The 19,029-nt window shown below is 35.7% G+C and overlaps 1 protein-coding gene and 1 long non-coding RNA gene across 17 annotated transcripts in view; one reads left to right on the forward strand and one right to left on the reverse strand.

The window, feature by feature from the left end:
- KTN1 (kinectin 1) overlaps positions 1–19,029 on the reverse strand; it is a 108,195-nt gene that overhangs the window by 50,003 nt on the left and 39,163 nt on the right. For all 16 annotated transcript variants that reach the window (XM_049612713.1, XM_049612711.1, XM_049612716.1 and 13 more), the window contains exons 4-10: positions 17,097–17,267; positions 15,930–16,060; positions 10,612–10,728; positions 7,920–8,060; positions 4,522–4,628; positions 3,579–3,711; positions 2,150–2,237 (exon numbers count right to left, since the gene is read on the reverse strand). In XM_049612713.1, the coding sequence (XP_049468670.1) occupies positions 2,150–2,237; positions 3,579–3,711; positions 4,522–4,628; positions 7,920–8,060; positions 10,612–10,728; positions 15,930–16,060; positions 17,097–17,267 (888 nt within the window). The remainder of the gene's footprint in view (positions 1–2,149; positions 2,238–3,578; positions 3,712–4,521; positions 4,629–7,919; positions 8,061–10,611; positions 10,729–15,929; positions 16,061–17,096; positions 17,268–19,029) is intronic.
- LOC125909476 (uncharacterized) lies at positions 202–19,024 on the forward strand. Its single transcript, XR_007453704.1, has 2 exons — positions 202–466; positions 18,818–19,024. It is a non-coding gene; the product is annotated as an uncharacterized LOC125909476 (long non-coding RNA).

A 19,029-nucleotide genomic window follows, 5' to 3' on the forward strand; every position in this document is an offset into this window, starting at 1 on the left:
ACAATAGGCAGTCTCAGGAAGACAGTCATGGAGCCAACCTAGAAAACAACAAGTACTGGAACGGGAAGACAGAGGACTCCAGAGGGATATCCCCCAAAAAACTGAAAACATTCTCCAGTACTTCATATGTTGTGAAGGTGGAAGAGGGAAGATGGTAAGAGGAGTATAACCACAGGTAAAATTTTAAATAAGAAAATGAGGATCAAACAAGTTAAAAACATAAAGCAATAATAAGCTCTAGGAAATTAATATTGTTTATGAGAAGAATTGCAGTTTTAATGTTTATCTTGGCTCAGGATTGAGTCACAAAGTCCTAATGATGCAAACAGTGAATGCTGATGTAATCAAAAAGAATGCATAGCCATTACTGGTAGAATGTTGGGAAGGTGGGAGCAATGGTGTGGGAGTGTTAAGTCCTCATTTCCTGTAATACAAAGTCAACAGATGCCTATTAAGAGATAACAGTGTAAGTACAAATAATATGCTTATTTAGAAATATGACAGAAAATACTAAAAGCAAAAGTGACAGAAAATACTAAAAGCAAAAGTGACTGCTTCTAGTCAGAGTGAAGCTTTACTGTTTACAGTGACATAGTTTATAGAGAGATACATAGTTTATAGCTACAATTCTTATCAAAATTCATGTGTGCTTCACTGACGAAATGTAATTGTAAAAGTAAGCTAATACTGCTAGGAATTTACCCAAGGGGTACAAAAGTGTTGATGCATAGGGGCACATGTACCCCAGTATTTATATCAGCGCTTTCAACAATAGCCAAATTATGGAAAGAGCCTAAATGTCCTTCAACTGATGAATAGATAAAGAAGATGTGGTTTATACATACAATGGAATACTACTACTTGGCAATGAGAAAGAATGAAATCCTGCCATTTGCAGCAATGTGGATGGAACTGGAGGGTATTATGCTGAGTGTAATAAGCCAGTCAGAGAAAGATAACATATGTTTTCACTCATATGTGGATCTTGAGAAACTTAAAACCATGGGGGAAGGGAAAGGGGAAAAAAAGTTACAGAGAGGGAGGGAGGCAAACCATAAGAGACTCTTAAACACAGAACAGAGGGTTGATGGGCAGTGGGGGAGAGGGGAAAGTGGGTGATGGGCACTGAGGAGGGCACTTGTTGGAATGAGCACTGGGTGTTGTAAGGAAACCAATTTGACAATAAATTATATTAAAAAAATAAAAATAAATAAAAGTAAGCTAATGTATCTTAACATAAACATAAATTTTATATATAAAGAAAAAGGCCTCTAAATAGCTTGGGTATATTTATTTTGAGCCAAAGGGAAATAGGGAGGTGGAGGGATGCCAGGTATATGGAATCAGAGGAAACCAAAGGTCTAAAAAGCTAAAAGTCCATATGACCTACCCTATTGCTTAGAACTGTATTTAACTAGCTCACTGCCTCTTTTGTGGGAGAAAAGGAGTAATAGAGACGAATAATACATATAATACAAGTTCCATTACCTCCCAGATGGATTCATCAAATTAAGAATAAGTAATGAGGGGCACATAGGTGGCACAGTCGGTTAGGCATCTGACTCTTGATTTTGGCTCAGGTCATGATCTCACGTCTTGTGAGACGGGGCCCCGCGTCGGGCTCTGTGCAGCTGTCACAGAGCCTGCTTGGGATTCCCTTCCTCTCTCTCTGCCCCCCTCCCCTGCTTTCTCTTTCTCTCTCTCTTCAGAATAAATAAACTTAAAAAAAATAAATAAGTAATGAAAGTTAACATTTAAGTAGACTGTTTTAAGTCAATTATTTGGAATGGTAATGCTTCTTTTCCCCCCACCATAAAGGAAGTGAGTCCTCCCTTACAAAGGAAAAATAAAGAAGTAATCAAGGAACCAAAGGGAATAAATTCAGATAGGAAACGCACAGCTAGGTTACTATTACCTTAGAAACCATAATTTTATCTGCAACTCAATGTTTCAAGATAAAGCTAGTAGAGTTTATTTTAAAACTCTAAGAACTCTTAAAGAAATAAAGGTACTCTGAAAGCATAAAAGCTATTTTTATTGGCCTAAACAAAAAGGTCAGATTATTCTTTCTTCATATACAGAGGGAAGAAGATTTTAAGCAGGACTATATACTAAATTTACATGAATTTAGTATACCTTTTCACCTTACCTTGTTGTGCTGCCTCATGCTCTGCCGTTCTCTTCCTGATATAACTCTGGACTTCTTCCCACCTTCTCTCAGCTTCTTGTAGTTGAACCTGAAAAAAGGGTAAGTCAGCACAATCACAAACCTTCAAATTAAAAAAACAAAGCATCCTCTATCTTTAGTCCTGTCATAAAACCACCTATTCCAACAAATCATCTCCTACATTACTAAAACAAGCAGATATGCCCAGACTTCTGCAAAGATATTATCAGCCACAGCCATTCTATCCTCCAATATGCAGCATTTACAGAAACTGAATGCGGATAGATAACTATAACTCCTACTATGTGTAGATCTGATCCATTTAGCTATCCATTTTTACTTCTTCAGCCAACTGGCTATCAAAAGACAGGATGGTATCTTTACTGGTAAATCTCAGTAGGTACCTAAAATTCCTATTTTGAGGTACAGCACAAGAGTTCAATGATAACTATAACCTTCAGCATCATCTATATGCTTATCCATATCCATACAGAACTTCCATATTCCTAAGTTCCAGCAGCAAACACACCAGCAAGACAAATTTTAAATAAAAGAAAGGACAATTTTATCAATCCCCCACAGGGACTTCTGTTTTTTTGAAAACTTCAAAAAAATAAAAACTGCACTATTTTCCACCTTCATTTATTGTCAAAGCCCTCTTAACCCCTCCTACTCTGGAACTGCTATCAGGAAGAATTCTACCCAAGACCTAAGAATCTAATACATTTGACTTTACACAAATTGAACTATATGTTCAACAAATCCTCCCCCCAAAGGAAGAAAGGACACTTCTGATCATTCTATTCAATGTACATACACTATAAGATACAAAAGGAACAAATCTATTCCTCTGTAGCCTGAGCAACCCCATGTATCACATCTCAGCATGACCTTCTCATGATACTAAGTACCATTCTGATATCTAAAGAAACTGACTCAGCTGAATTACTATGAATTACTATGTAGTATGGCTCAAGTGAAAGCTACTGGAGAATTTCCTGGTCTTGTGCTAAAGCAAAGGAAAATCATCCATTCCAATACTAGAAGAAAAATAGTTTTTACTGAACTTATTGAAAAGTCCAAGTTATGGATAAGTGATATTGAAGGTAATTTTAACTACATGGTTTTTGCCTCACCCTTATGAACCTAACTTCTATATACAAGAAGAAAGTCGGCTTGTATCTGTCAATCAGCAAATTTCATTTTTCTTATCTTCAGACAGTCTACAACCTGAAACTCAAGCCTATATTCATTTCTTTCATTAATGCACAAGCTTCTATACAGGCAGAGTGCTTAGACTTTTAAGACTCAACCTACGTTTCTCAAACCTACATACATATTTATATTTAGGTCCCTAAGTTTAACGTCTACATTATTTATGAAGTGATAAATAAAGGTGGGAATATGTCACCTTCAACTGAGTAACTGCTTGCTCAGCATTCTTCTTTTGGACTTCCTCCTGCTGGAGCTTTCCTGTTTTCTCAGTTAGCTCATTCACCAACCTAGCGTAATCCTGGCGTAGTTTATTTAGTTCAGCAGACTGCCTGAAAACAGTAACTGGATTAGGAACCTTCTATTATTACAAACACATAAAAAGAACAAACAAAACATATTTTCTATTAGTCTTTCTGAGTTAGTAATTCCACTTATAGCCAACTGAAACAGAAAAGTTGTAAGCAACTACTAATAATGAAGTTTGGTTGAGTATCATCTCTGAATCACTCTGGTAACAATTACACAGATTCCAAAATCACCATAAAATAATCAAAAGAAATGGATGACCACACACTCATGAACATAAGTCAACATTGTCACCTTCAAACTGGTGTTCTGAAAATCTATTAAAATCAGTCGGAGTGCTTATTCTTGTAAGCATGCTACTAGTCTTCTCCAAGGTACAGGTTTTCAAAGTGTGGCCCAGAGTCAATTTCATCACTATCACAAGGAATGTGCCTTAATATGCAGACTCCTGGGCTCTACCTCAGAGCCAGTGAATCATAATCTTTTAGAGGTAGGACTCAAGAATATGTTTTGACAAACATGTCAGATGCTCTTCAGAATAATAAAGTTTGAGAACTACTGTTAAAGGGGATAGATGTTTTAAAACTTATAAATGCAGTCTCAAATTTGTAGACAATGTTCCATTGCGCCAGCATTGTATTTATCACATAGTTTAGCTGAAGAAGTTCTTCACATAGAAAAAAAATTGTGAAAATTAATTCATTTTAAAAACATGTAAAATACAGAAATCTAACCAATTACTATCAAACACATTTTGATGGCTCAAGAAAATATCTGCCATTTAATGAAAATATTCTGCCATTCAATTAAAAATAAAGCATTTGGAAACATACTTGCTCTCTAGTTGGTTTGTAGTGTTGCTGACAGCATCTCTCAATATGCCATTTTCCTGCTTCAAGTGAGCTATCTCCGCCTCCATCTGCTCACGAACCTGCTGGAACTAAAATTATTTTACAAACATAAGATTTAGAAACAATAACTGCCAAAGCTAACTTTTAAAAGAAACTTTATTATGATGAGAATGTAAAAAGCATCAATAGAATGAAGTCTGAACCATCCTTCTCAAATAAATATAAAGAAGTTTAAGGGAAGAATTATATTTTGATAGTGATGAATGCAAAGTCAATACAAGCTGCCACAACATCCAAGAATGCAAGTAGATGCTTGCTGCTCTTATACTGGAAATGTAAAATAAATACATGTAGAGATGTTTGAGAAATAAGACACTGAATTTTGTTCCTACCCAAAAGACTCATATAGAATTAACTCTATCTTAAACCTATATCAATTTTAGGTTAGCAGTATTTGTAATGAAAGATTTTAGTAATCAAAAGTTTATTCAGTATTTACTTAGTAATCAAAAGTAATCAAAATAAAAACTGAAAATATGTTCAACATATTTATATTAAGTTACAAATTGAGCTATAACCAAATAGATGGCAAATTTATCACACAAAAATCTACTAAAATATTATAGCCTCTTATTTCACAACTACAGGACCAAAAGATAAAGAACACTGAGTCTTATATTCCCATAGGGATATACCTTATTTTAGAATGTGAAATAATCTTAATAATTTTAAGTAAACCTATTCAGTTAAGAGAAATTAAAGTATATGTTTCTATTTTTCAGAGAACTTTTCATATGGAACCTATATCTTGGCTTCTAAATGCAATTAAATAAAAAAAAAAAGAGAGAGAGAGAGAGAGAGAGAGAAGGAAAGAAAAATGAGAAATCACCTTCCATCCTCAATAAAAGACGGTGCTATAAGTACTTGACTAATTTCCAATGACTAGGAAGTAGGAATTAAGAAACAGAAAAGATCCCTTGAGAGTAGGAAAATCAGTTCTTCAATAAGAAGAACTATTTATTAATGGGAAAGAAGATCTCAAATGGCTGAGGTTTGGAAAGAGAGAGGATTGGGCCAAATGAAAGCAGAGAGCAGTGGACAGGGTAAGAACCGGACCACAGATTCATTCACTACTTTTTTGCTATTAGTTTATTTCCATGGAAAACACTGGGACTTAGATAACAGTAAAGATTAATTTTAAAATTTTCAGCAGACTAGCAATGTGATTAGAATAGTATCTTACAAACAAAAACCTGATATTACATGTTAAAATGGAAATGAGAGACCTATTAAAAAGGGGCTATAATGATACTAGTATGAAACAATAAACTAAGGTAATAGCTAAGAACTGAATGCAAGAGTACCTAGAAATAAATTATCTTTAAGATTTCAGAACAAACTATGAACTGGACAAGAGAGAGAAGTCAAAGGATTCAAGCATAAGGATAATGATGCCTCAAATATTAGAAAATAAAAACAACTTGATCAAAAGCAAGAGTTTGATTCTAGACATATGTTAAATTTAAGGTGATCACAAGAGCTTCCAAATTTGAAGCATCAACTAGTAATGGAAATAATTAAAAAAATCATTGGTTCAGAGAGTTCAATTAGGGGAAATATTAGATCACCAGACAAGCAGACCCAAACCATGTTCTTCAATAGCCTCTTTATCAATAGTAAAAGTGGTATTTCAATCTTAAAAAGAGAGAGAGAAAGAAAACCAACCAACCAACCATGGGTCCAGGCTAACTGGAATCATGAAAATGATCAATATATGGAAAAGACAGTAAGAACTGAACCTTGTGTCATGTTGAAAGAAGACAGGTGAAAGTAACAAGAGATTAAGTCACTTAGGCAAAAACCTTAGGAGTCATCCTTCATTATAATTTTTCTCTTGCTCTCTCTATTCCATCACCAAGCCCCATCTACTAACTCTTCTGTTATCACTCAAACTCAACCTCTCACTGTCAACATCTGATTTCAGGCCCTTGTTCTCTGACTTGGATTCCTGCAAAAGCCTTCCAATTATTCCTTATTCCACTCTCCACACTTCTACCAGAGTAATAGTTAAAAATACTTGAGGCTCCTGGGCGGCTCAGTTAGTTAAGCATCCAACTCTTGATTTCAGCTCAGGTCATGATCTGTGAGTTACAGGTTCAAGTCGGGCTCTGTGCTGACAGTGCAGAGCCTGTTTGGGATTCTCTCTCTCTCTCTCTCTCTCTCTCTCTGCCCCTCCCCCTGCTCAGGTACTTTCCTCCCTTTCAAAATAAACTTAAAAAAAACCTGCTAATAAAATCACACTGTTGAATTGCTTAAACTCCTTTAGCGGCTCCCCAGTCTTTCAGTATACAAGTCCCTTTAAGATAGGGCCTCTATTTATATCTCTAGATCTTCTCCTCATTCTAGTACTGATTTCCAAACACAACTGCTACTGCATTTCTCAAAAACCGTTATCACTGGGCAATTTCTATCAGAAACACCTGAGTAGCACGCATTAAAAGGTTCCATCCTGGACCCCTTTACAGACCCATGGACCCATGACCTCTAAGGACAGAACTAAGGAATCACACCAAGTAATAACCCAGTGCCGATTTCTTCACTCTCTAATAATGCCTGATTGTTTCAAAACATTCAATACAGTTTACATATCATTTCTAACAAGTCTGCTCTATAACCTCTCTCTTCCCCACCTTTCATCCCAATGGTTCCAAAGCGCCCACTGGTTACCTCTACAGTAATCCCCCCATCCACAGGAAATACCTACCTTCAAGACCCCCAATAGATGCCTGAAACTGCAGAATACTAAACCCTAGGTATCCTATGTTTTTCCTTACACACACATATCACTAATTTATAAATCAGACACAGTTATGAGATTAACAACTAAAAACAGAACTTTAATAATATACTATAATAAAAGTTACATGAAGGTGTTCCTCTCCCTCTCAAAATATCCTATTATACTGAATTCACCCTTCTTGTGATGATGTGAAATGATAAAATGCCTACATGATGAGAAGGGAGATAAATGACATAGGCATTATGACATAGTATTAGGCTACTACTGACCTTCTGACACTATGTCAGAAGGAGGATCATCTGCTTCCAGACTTCAGTTGACCACAGGTAACTGAAACCACAGAAAGTGAAAAGGAATAAGGAGGGGGGACTACAATATTGTAATGGAGTATATTTACATGTCACCTTCCAGCTTCTTCCTCATCTGCACCTAGAAAAGGTGCTTACTTACACGCAGGGAGCCAGTTTAACTAGCTGTAATACCATAGCCCAGCACGCTGCCTTGCACATATTAGGCATTTAAAGTTTCCTAGTTAAATGAATGCAAAATTTCATTTTGTTTTCAAAAAGTAAAAATATACCTTCATCTGCATCTGCTGAGTCTCTTGATAACTGACATGCATTTTGTTTTGAAATACGTTATGTTCCTTTTCTAACGTTCCAATCCGATCTTTCATCCTTGCTATAACCACATTGCTTCTTTCTTTCTCTGACATCATTTCCTAGAATAAACCAGAAAAAAAATTATGAAAACATTTTATTAAAAAAGTAAGTACCATAATTTATAATAAAGACATTTTTAGCATCAGCAAAATGATGTCAATAAAACAATGATGAATTTTGAAGTAACTACATGCTTAAGATCAGTTTTTTTGTGTTTTTTGGTTTTTTTAAGAGATAGAGCACGCGCAAACAGGGAAAAGGGCCAGGGGGGAGGGGGAGGGGGAGAGAGCACAAGAGGGAATCTTAAGCAGGCTCATTGCTGTGTGCAGAGCCTCATGTGGCACTCTATACCATGACCCTGGGAACATGACCTGAGCTGAAATCAAGATGAGGTACCCCTAAGATCAAAGGTTTAAAATAGAATTTGTCAGGGACATTGAGCATCCAACTTCAGCTCAAGTCATGATCTCACCGTATGTGGGTTCAAGCCCTGCATCAGGTTCTGTGCTGACAAGCTCAAAGTCTGGAGCCTGCTTCAGATTCTGTGTCTCCCTCTCTCTCTGTCCCTCCCCCACTCACACTCTGTCTCTCTCTCAAAAATAAACATTAAGAAAAGAAAAAAAAAAAAGAAATTGTCTTCTGCATTTACCTGCATCTACCTTTACACCAATTCCTTCACAAACACTTTGCTGTTCTGTTTACTCTTATTCCAGATGCACTTTCTGGTCTAAGAGCTAAAGAGCTGAACCTAGAATAAATTCTACATTCTAACTTGATTAGAAGAAAGAATAGCTCGTTCATTCGTTCGTTCTTTCTACCTATTTATTTATTTATTGGAAGAGATGTTTTAAAGCAAAAGAGTTAATTCTCTATTATTCACAGGTACTAGCTCTCTTTTAGGGTTTAGAAAGAGGCTTAAAAAAAAAATCTAGCAGAGGAAAAGAAGAAGTCTCTTTCCTAAGAGAAAAGATAAGGAAGACATGCTTACAACAAAATGGAAGCTTGGAATAAGGGAAAGTAAAAAATCAGAACTCAAAGTTTTATTGTCTTCCCAAGTCAAATCAAAAGGGTGATTTCATTTTACGTTGCAACTATCATGAACTCCTAGAACAAATATTAATCATCAAAGTAAAAGAGAGCCAACCAACTCTTTGTTTTATTTATTTTAGACAGCGAGTTCACATGGGTGATGGGGGGGGGGGGGGAGGGGGCGGCAGGGAAAGAGGATCCGAAGCAGGCTCTGCACTGACAGCAGCCAAGACCGATGTGGGGCTCAAACTCACAAACTGAGAGATCATGACCTGAACCAAGGCCAGACACTCAACTGACTGAGCCACCTAAGCACCCCAAGAGCCAACCAACTTTAAATTATTTGCAAGAATGATCAATTTATACACCCTCCTCTAAGAAACTGACAAAATTTAAAACTTTTATGTCTTAATGGCTGCCCTTAAGAGTTCACATACATCTGCAAGGTGTTACACTGCTTAGGAAGAAAGCATATATATCTTACGTGTATAGCTTAATGAATTACCACAAAGCAGATAGCTTTTTAATTTTTAAATTATAGTCCAAAAACCATAGTCACATAAAACTATACTAAGGTTTCTAATCTTAAAGAAACATGCTTATTTTAGTAACAACTTTGATTAATCTTAATCTGACCAAGTGTTTCCATTAACTTTTTTTAGTTCAAATTCACCTAAAAGGCTTTATATTCAAATGAGGCCATCCTAATGTCATCAAGCAGTTTTGTGAGTAATACAAACCTCATGTACCGTACTGAATTCCTAAAAGGAGAAACAAGCACCTCAGGAAGAATAAAACCACATTTTCTATAGAATTTCAATTATGTTCTCAGTCTATATAATTTCTTTTTGAGATATAATTGACATAGAACTTTATGAAAGTTTCAGGTATACAACATGGTTTGGGATTTGTACGCATTGCAAAATGATCACCGCATTAAGTCTAGTTAACACCATCACCACTATAGTTATAATTTTTTTTCTCATAAGAACTTTTAAGATATACTTTCTAGCAACTTTCAAATATACAACATATTATTACAAACTATAGTTATACTGCTGTACATTACATCCCCAGAACTGATTTATAACTGGAAATCTATATTATTTAACACAATTTTTTAAAGATTTCCCCCCCACCTGGAGTAAAATTCTGGGGTTTAAAGAATTTCACTGATTAAAAGTTACCAATATTTATCACAAAAACCTTTATAAATAAATTATCGGTATAAGTTTTACACTTATCCTACTGGATTTAAACAAGATCACACCTAGTTAGTTCTGTGCTTCCTTAGAGACTAATTCTAAGTCAGATCCAAATGAAATATGCCCCCAGTGTGCAAATGTTTCTGTATTTTAAATTAATGTATCTAGAAGCACTGTTACTTTAAATTCATAATTCAACCACAGGCTTAAAACAACATGACAAAGTGAGACACCACCACCACAACTATATAAGAAATGGACTTTGGGTATAAATTTACTACACAAATAATTAAATCTGTAATTATACATGGTTTCTGAAGTCCTTTACTGCTTCTGATTCAGAACATATATCCCTTAAATATAAAAATGTCCTCACCTGAGTTAACTGCTTACACCTATCCTTCATAGCAACAGCATCTTCCTTCACAGCAGCAAGTAACTTATCTTTTTCTTGAAGCTGATGTACAAGTGCGGTCAATTCTCCTTTACTTGACTACAGTAGAGAAATCAATACAGAATTAGTAATAGTTAACATGAGCTAATGAAAATGAAGCATCTAATATCAAATGTTCTTGGGCCAATGCAGAGTTCACAATTACATATAAAGTAGAATGACTGCCAAATCCTGGTCAGTGAAATATCATTCATGATTCATGATTCACTCCATCATTCTATATTCCGAGGCATACAATAGGATACATATCAACCAAGAAATAAATTTTTTACAAAGAATTATAGGACTCTATAGTTTTAAACCCAGAGTCAAGATTGCAATCTCTCCCTTCTCCTAAAAGATCAAAAGAGGAATATGAAACCAAAATACAAACAACCAAAATGAAACAATCACCTGTAATGTCAAAGCATAACATCAGAAAAGACTGCCAAAAGTATGGAGATCAAACACAGGTGCTCCACAACCCTGTCAAAATATACTCAAGACTACAGAAGTGCCCTGGTGCCTAGTTCTCTGCAATCAACCAGCATATGGAAAAACCAATTATCTTCCATTTGACATCAGGAACAAAGACAGAAGGTAGGAATCTTCTTGGAAGGAGAGCTCAAGAAGCAAAGGAAGTGAGAATGAAGAAGAAATCATACAAACTTTACTCAAAGGAAGCAGCTAGTGAGGCAGAGTGGGGAGAAATTCTTCATAGTCATACTCTGTAGTGACGTCTTTTATCTGTAAGACAGAAAGGCTAAAAGAACTTATTTTCACATACAGCCTGAAAAGAACAGCACTTAGCATTGGTCCTTCATTGTCAATCTCCAGGCACAGAGTTTATCCAAGAGGAACACCCTCACTAAAAGAGGAGTACAGATCAAAAAGAAAACAGAGTCGGGGCACCTGGGTGGCTCAGTCAGTTGAGCATCCGACTCTTGGTTGGCTCAGGTCACGATCTCATAGTTTCAAGGAGTTCGAGCCCCATGTCTGGCTCTGCACTGGCAGCAAGGAGCCTGCTTGGGATTCCCTCCCCCCCCCCCCCCCCCCCCCCCACCCCTCCCCTGCTCGTCCTGTCTCTGTCTCTCTCAAAGTAATTACTTAAAAAAAAATTTTTTTTAAGACAAAAAAGTCTATGCAAGATACATGAAAAAAGAAAACACAAAAAACAAATGACAAGTGAAGAAAAATCACCAAAAAAGATTGTCAAAAAGCAGACAAAAATTGTGATAAAAAAAAATCACTATGAGTTTTAAAAATCTTATAGTAGTCATTTCTGGAAATCAAGAGTAAAGAATAAAGTTCACAAGAAAAGCTCAAAGAAAAGACCACAGAATGAGATGAAGTATGAGCCAGCAAAACCCAAACCGGAAGTAAAAGTAACGCTATCTCAGAAATACAATCCAATTAGAAGTAGAAAACAAAAAGAGACAGGCTGCTGAAATATATTAAGAGACAGAGTCTAGGATGGAGAGAAGTAAAAAAAAAAAAAAAAAACAAAAAAAGAGAAGTAGAAATAAACCAAAAGCTTTTCTCTTAGGATTAAAATATGAAACACAAAGACAACAGGCAAAGATTTAGTATATGCTTACTTGATACCCATTATTTCAATTATTTTAAGGGATAAATCTCATGGCTGAAAAGATATGCTTTATCCTAAGAAATATAGAGGACACAGGAGTCAAGGCCAAAACCATATTAAATTTCCTGCTGAACTTAAAAGAAAATGAATCCCTTGATGTTTGTACGGTAGGGTAGACACTGGAAAAGTTCAAAAAATAAACATCTGGGTGGGTTGCCCAAAAGATGTTTTTATTGTGAGAGTAATCTGACAAAAATACATGAAAAGAATACAAAATTCAGTGTGTTCTTAGACCTCTATCCAGCTGAGTAAAGAATGGTAAAGCAAGTAGGAAAATTCTCAAGGAAAGAAAGTGAAACCCAGAAATATACCCCATCAAATTATCATTCATCTATAATGACAACAAAAAAGCATTTTAACTTGCCACAACCTGGGAAATACAGTTTCTATGAGCCTTTCCTGAAGAAATTCCAGGAAAAATAAATTCAGCCAACCAAGAGACAAATACAGACACCATGGCAAAAGAACTGTTATCAAGCTTTGAACCCACCATTAACCTGCAGAATTGCGACTAAAACATGAAAATTATAGTCACAAAGTAAACATTAAATGTTTTAAGTATCTGACAAACAAATGCTATCCCCAACAAAAGTTGAACGGGAAAAAGGAGAAGGGGTAGGAAAAAATTTTAAGTAGGCAAACCTCCTATTATATAGCATAGAGTCAGAAGAGTTAACAATTTAAAGTTGAAAAATCACATAATTGAGGCAAATACATTTAAAGGTCAACACCAAGAATGACTGACTAAAATAATCAAATCAAATATTTTCTTACTAATACATTAACCGTTACCATTTTTGAGCAATTACTGTATGCTAAGAACTCTAAGCACCTACTATGTATTATTTCATTTAATATTCAAAACCTGATTATCATTCCCACTTGGGAGAAGAGGAAAGTGAGACACTGACTGGGGTTATGTAACTTAAGGCCAAACAAATATCAATGTGGCAGAACTCAGATATGAATCCAGGAAATCTGACTCTAGAACCCAGGATATTAACTCTAATATAAAACACAAGTGTCCTGCAGCTTAAACATAAGGCACATGCGCACACACGTGCACACACACACGCACAGGCACACATACAACACATGACATCTCTTCAACTCTGCAACCCCTCTAGCTTTTACTGTTTTCCCCTTCCCATCTAAGGTATTCAGGGTGGACACTGTCCCCTTTCCTATTCATTTGATTATCTACAGTCTAGTACTTCAATCAAACTTTCACTGATGATATCAAATCCAATTTTTCAGTCCTTATCATCCTTCATCTCTCTAAAGCATGTCACTGTTGACTTTTCCCCTCACTGGTGAACTCTCTACCATCCCTAAGTGTCTGTGATTCCACTGTCTCCCTGGTGTTGTTTCTCCTCCTACTCCTCTTCAGTATCCTTTGCGGTGGCTTTCCTTGCCCTTTAAATGTTGGCGTTTCTCAGGGTTCACTCCTGAATTTTCTTAGCACTCCCCACATTCTCTCTAGTCTAGCACACATCCACCATGTGTATTGCTGATAGTGGAGTATTTTCCTAAATCACACCCATTATGATCTTTTTTTCAACTCCAGAGAAATACATATTCAACTGTGAAATGAATATATCTACTTCAATGATTCAGAGGATGCCTAAAACAACTACACAAAATTTTTCACAATCCTCTACTCTCTCCTCCTCTGCAAAGTGTTCATAAATAGCATTGTCACCACAATTTACCAAGTTACTCAAGAGCAAAAACAAGCATTCATTCTAGACTCTTCTTTAGCTACCTCATCTAACTGGCCAGCAGGTCCTCTAACTCCTCCATTTCCATCCTATGCTGGTGATCCTGCATTTATCTTCCCCCTTCCTCTGGAGCAGTATTAGGGGTGGGGATTTACTTATACCTGGAAACTTGATATGTATTAAAAGGTCTGACCAAGACAGTTCCTATGACAGGAAAAGGGAGAAACTAAATTTACCTTTGCAAATACTGGGGACCTACAAAGACACTGTGTCCCTGGAGATGAGAACAGAACCACTCTACGAGAAACACAGAATAATTAGATTTTGGAACAAAAAGTTCCAAAGATAGGGAAAAAAAGTGAAGCTGCAAAATAGTCTATTTCAAAACACTACCTTTAACAGTCCCCAACTTTTTCCTTGGCCTGCCTAAAACAACTAAAACACGGGGAGGCTGATTTACCCCCCAGTCTCTAGAGTTCAAAGCTATCTCAGACAATAAAATAACTACTCTTGCCCCCTTAAGTCACTACCAACATCCTTAGAAGAGAACACTAAAAGCAATTATTTTCAATTTTAAAAAGCAGTAATTTCAAACACTGGGTATAACACAAAAACTTCAGCTGAAGGCTTTTCCCTTATCCCCACAAATAACTAAGAAACCCTTTAAGATAGATATACTTAGCCGATTAAAATAAATCAAAGGACAAATTCTTCAGTCAAGTATTTCAAGAAAGTTTCTTGCAACAGAATAATCAGATATTATATCCAAAGTCACACAGTTACAACACTCACCCTGATTACCCTGGAACACCTTGCTTACACTGAGCCATTGTTGGCACCACATGGAGACCGTACACTGTAAAATGCCAGACTTGTAAAACTCACTGTCAATAGATACTTGGAGGTATAGCAGACTTAATATGCTACGATAAATGCTATGACAAAAAAAGCCCAGATGGTTATGAGAAAGAATAGCAGAGAGAACAATTTAGACTGGGAATTCAGATTAGCTTTATATGGGGAAATGATACAGAAACAACAAATAGGAGACTACTAAAGGTAATCAGGTGAGGGGGATAGCCTGGACTCGCGTGCTCTTTAACGAAAAAAAAATGAAAGCCACTCATTGTTTTAAATGAGGGGTGGGTGGGTGGGTGGGTGGGTGGGTGTGTGTGTGTGTGTGTGTGTGTGTGTGCGCGCGCACCCGTGCTGAGAATAAGAATAGTGAAGTCCACATCTAATATTGAACATCAGATACCGTGTCATCTTACCTCACACAAATAACATTTGAAAACTTGTCACCTTTCCAGTATGACATAGTATACATGATAATATAGTGAGCCTGACCCATGAGAAATTAAGTATTAACTCCATGGATTGTTTTTTTTTTTTTGTTTTTTGTTTACAAGTTTTAGTCCATCATAGCAGCGGTTCTACCATCCAAATCACTTATTTTAGAAGGATGATACTTCATACACACACACACACACACACAGACACACACACACAAAACAGCAAAGATTCCCAAGTTCTCTGAAGTGTGCTATCTTCAGTCACAAAAGCATTCCATATATTCTATCCAGAAATCGCCTTACCTTCCCTTCAGAACAGAGCAAAGCAAGGTACGGTGTTAAGTGTCAAATGACTTTAAAGCCCTATAAATCATCTTACTTATAAGCACTTCACTTTTGTCAGACACCTGACTAAATAAGTGTACTGATTAGTATAGATATACAAAATAACTTCTGAAGCCATTCCAGAACTTTTAAATGTGACTATGTGCTTTGGAGTATGAATGATGGGAATATGAATTTATTACTCTAGCAAAAGTCTTATTTGGTGAACTTCTCATCACTGTTCCCAAACATGCCCATACTAAAAAACATGCTTACCTTCTTCAAAGCATCCTGTATCACACCAGACTTCTCCTTTAGCAGGTCTACAACACAAAGGGCCTCATCCTCAGAAAACATCATAGTCTTCAAGGACAGAAGAAAATCTTTAAATTTCACTTCAGCATTTTCTTAAAAAAAAAAAAAAAGAAAAGAATTGGCATTTAAGAGACACAAGTAATAACTTCAGCCAAGGTAAGCATCAAGAATTCTTGACCCAGAAAGTCAACAGCAAGAGAAAACAGATTTATATTTCAGGTCAGACAACTAAAAAATGCTCCAGTCAAGAGAGAAAAAGTGTTTATCATGTTTAATATACTATGGAACAATTATATTAACTAAAATTTAATCAAACTACAGAATACTAAAGTGCCAGTATGCCCTCACTTAAAAAAAAAAGCATTCCAATGTCTAGTATGCTAGTATCTGTACCAAGTATGTTCACAAATATTCTCATTTAAACTTAATAATCATGATATACAAATCAAACCTTACAGGTGATAAAATAAGCATGAAAATAATTATAAAAAGGAAACAAAATTTTCAAAAAAGGAAATATGATTTTACAAATACCAAATATATACAAACAATCCTGACATTTAAAAAAATCCACGCATCAAGCATCCCCTGACTCACTCAATTTCCTCGGGGGCTCTTACATAAAGCACAAACTTCCTTTCCTTAAAAACCAACTGCCAACCATTAGACCCAGAGAAGCCCAAGGCTTTAATAGTTCAGCAACATCATAAGTTTAAAAAGTCAGTTATGTATGTGCGTGAGAGCAAGGTATGGGAATTCTCTGTTCTTTCCACTCAATTTTGCTGTGAAGCTACTACTATTCTTTAAAAAAAAAAAAAAGTGTATTAAAAAAGTAAAATAATAATGAATGGTGGTTGTGAATTAGCACAGAAACTTCACAAGAGACCAGAGCATAAGAGAAAAAATCATCAGACAGCAAAATAGCTGTGAAATCCTGGGCAAGTCAAATTCAAGGGTCTGGCCCCATAAAACTTAGCAGGTTGGACTAGAAAATTACCAATAAACCGTTTATTACAAAGATTCTATAATTCTTTTACCATTCATTGTTTCTATGAGAAAATTTACTCAACTCCATCAGAACTCAAAAACGTGTTTCTTCAATACAAATTGTTACATGCTGCATATTACCTTTATCAGTTTCAGTCTTCAATTTTTTAGCCCCCGCTTTCTGGATTCCTTCTACTTGGTCAGGTTTAATTAGATCAATAGCATCTCTCTTATCCAGCACAGGATTTGAATCGGCATTATCCATCAAAGGAATATAAGCAGTTGCATGAATAAGGGGTTCATCTACCAAGACTGCAATTTAAGTTCAACAAAATTAGAATTACTCAGGGTTTTACAGCAGAGTAATTAAATAACATGTACACACATTTAAGTTCAATGAGAAATGCAGTTATTTTCAAATATCTAACACCAAGTCAATTTGGCTTTAAATTCCTATTTTATCATTTAACATAAAGTAAAAACACACTTCTAATTAAGCAGTAGCAATTCAATATTATTCTACAGTAAATCATTTAAGTTATCTGAAAGTGTGTAGCGTATCTCCTTTCTAACACTATCTGAAAACTTCTTCTATATCCTTTATATTTTCGTTAGTTCTCATTGTCTTCCTGTTTTAACTAAAAAATCCATTCACATTTAATTAGTGCCCAAGGAAAACTACTAATCTTTATTTATGTTTGTACTTTGCCGAATTCTTACTGCAAATGATAAGTTTTTAGCGGAGTTCCTTCCACTTTCTAGGTACAAAAATCAGTCATTGTTCCTTGCAGATATTGTCTCATTTCTAAAAGTTATGCCTGTAATTTCCATGGCACATCTTACTGAACTGGCTAAAATTTGCAGAACAACATTAAAAGTGGAGGAAGGAAGCCTCCTTACACTTTGTTCCTACTTTTAACAGGAAGAACTTTAAGAGTTTGAACATTAAAGTCTGATGTCTGCTGGCTAAAGATAAAAACTTCTGCACACATATGGAAATCTATCTTCCTACCTTTTTAAATAAGCTTTTGGGCATGAAGAGTGTGTTTTGTTCGTTTTTGTTTTTTGTTTTTTTTTATAATATGGGGCGCCTGGGTGGCTCAGTGGGTTAAGCATCCGACTTCAGCTCAGGTCATGATCTCACAGTTCCTGAGTTCAAGCTCCGCATCAGGCTCTTTGCTGACAGCTCAGAGCCTGGAGCCTGTTTTGGATTCATTCTCTCTCTCTCCCTCCCTCTCTCTCTCTGCCCCTCCCTGCCTCACACTGTCTCTCTCTCAAAAATAAACATTAAAAAAATTTATTTTAATTTATAATAAATATTTAATCTTATGAAATATTTGTGGGTAATATTTTTCTGTACCTAGTTGCTTGATACATCATAATTTTCATGCAAGTAATAGAATTTCATCTTTTCTCTTTCCAATTTTAATATTTTCCAGCACTAGTTGATACCACTGTCCAATATTATTTGAATATCACCATTTAATCTACACACGTTTCACAGAGGTTTTCCCTGGACAATTCTGAACATATACAAACTGCTCCATCACTCTTAATGGGATGCTTCCCACATATACATGCAAACAATGTTTAGGAAATAATTGGGAATATAGGGTAATGATATATCTAGACAATGTCCTCAAGCATAATCTTTAAGTGATATTTCAAAGTACAAATGTTTCCTTGTTGGAATCAGCACTGGGTGTTGTATGGAAACCAATTTGACAATAAATTTCATATTAAAAAAAAAAAGTACAAATGTTTCAGGAATACTTTTCTTCTATAGTTTATATGTTATTTACATTATTTTCAAAACTCCATTGAGACCACTTAATAAATGCTTTGTCCTTTTTAAATTTCAGATAAACTTCTTCATCACAAACATATACCCTGGCCATCTGTCAAAACACTATGAAACCACAAGACTCAAGAGATCCCTGGACTTCTTTTAGCATTAACATTGTTATAGTACACATTAAGCAGAGAACTGAAGAGCATGTGAGTTCTAAGATCCTTGTCCTAAGTGTACTTCTCTGGAATTAGTATTTATAAAACACATTATCTACACATTTCA

This window comes from Panthera uncia (assembly GCF_023721935.1).
Source record: "Panthera uncia isolate 11264 chromosome B3 unlocalized genomic scaffold, Puncia_PCG_1.0 HiC_scaffold_1, whole genome shotgun sequence".
NCBI lineage: Eukaryota > Metazoa > Chordata > Mammalia > Carnivora > Felidae > Panthera > Panthera uncia.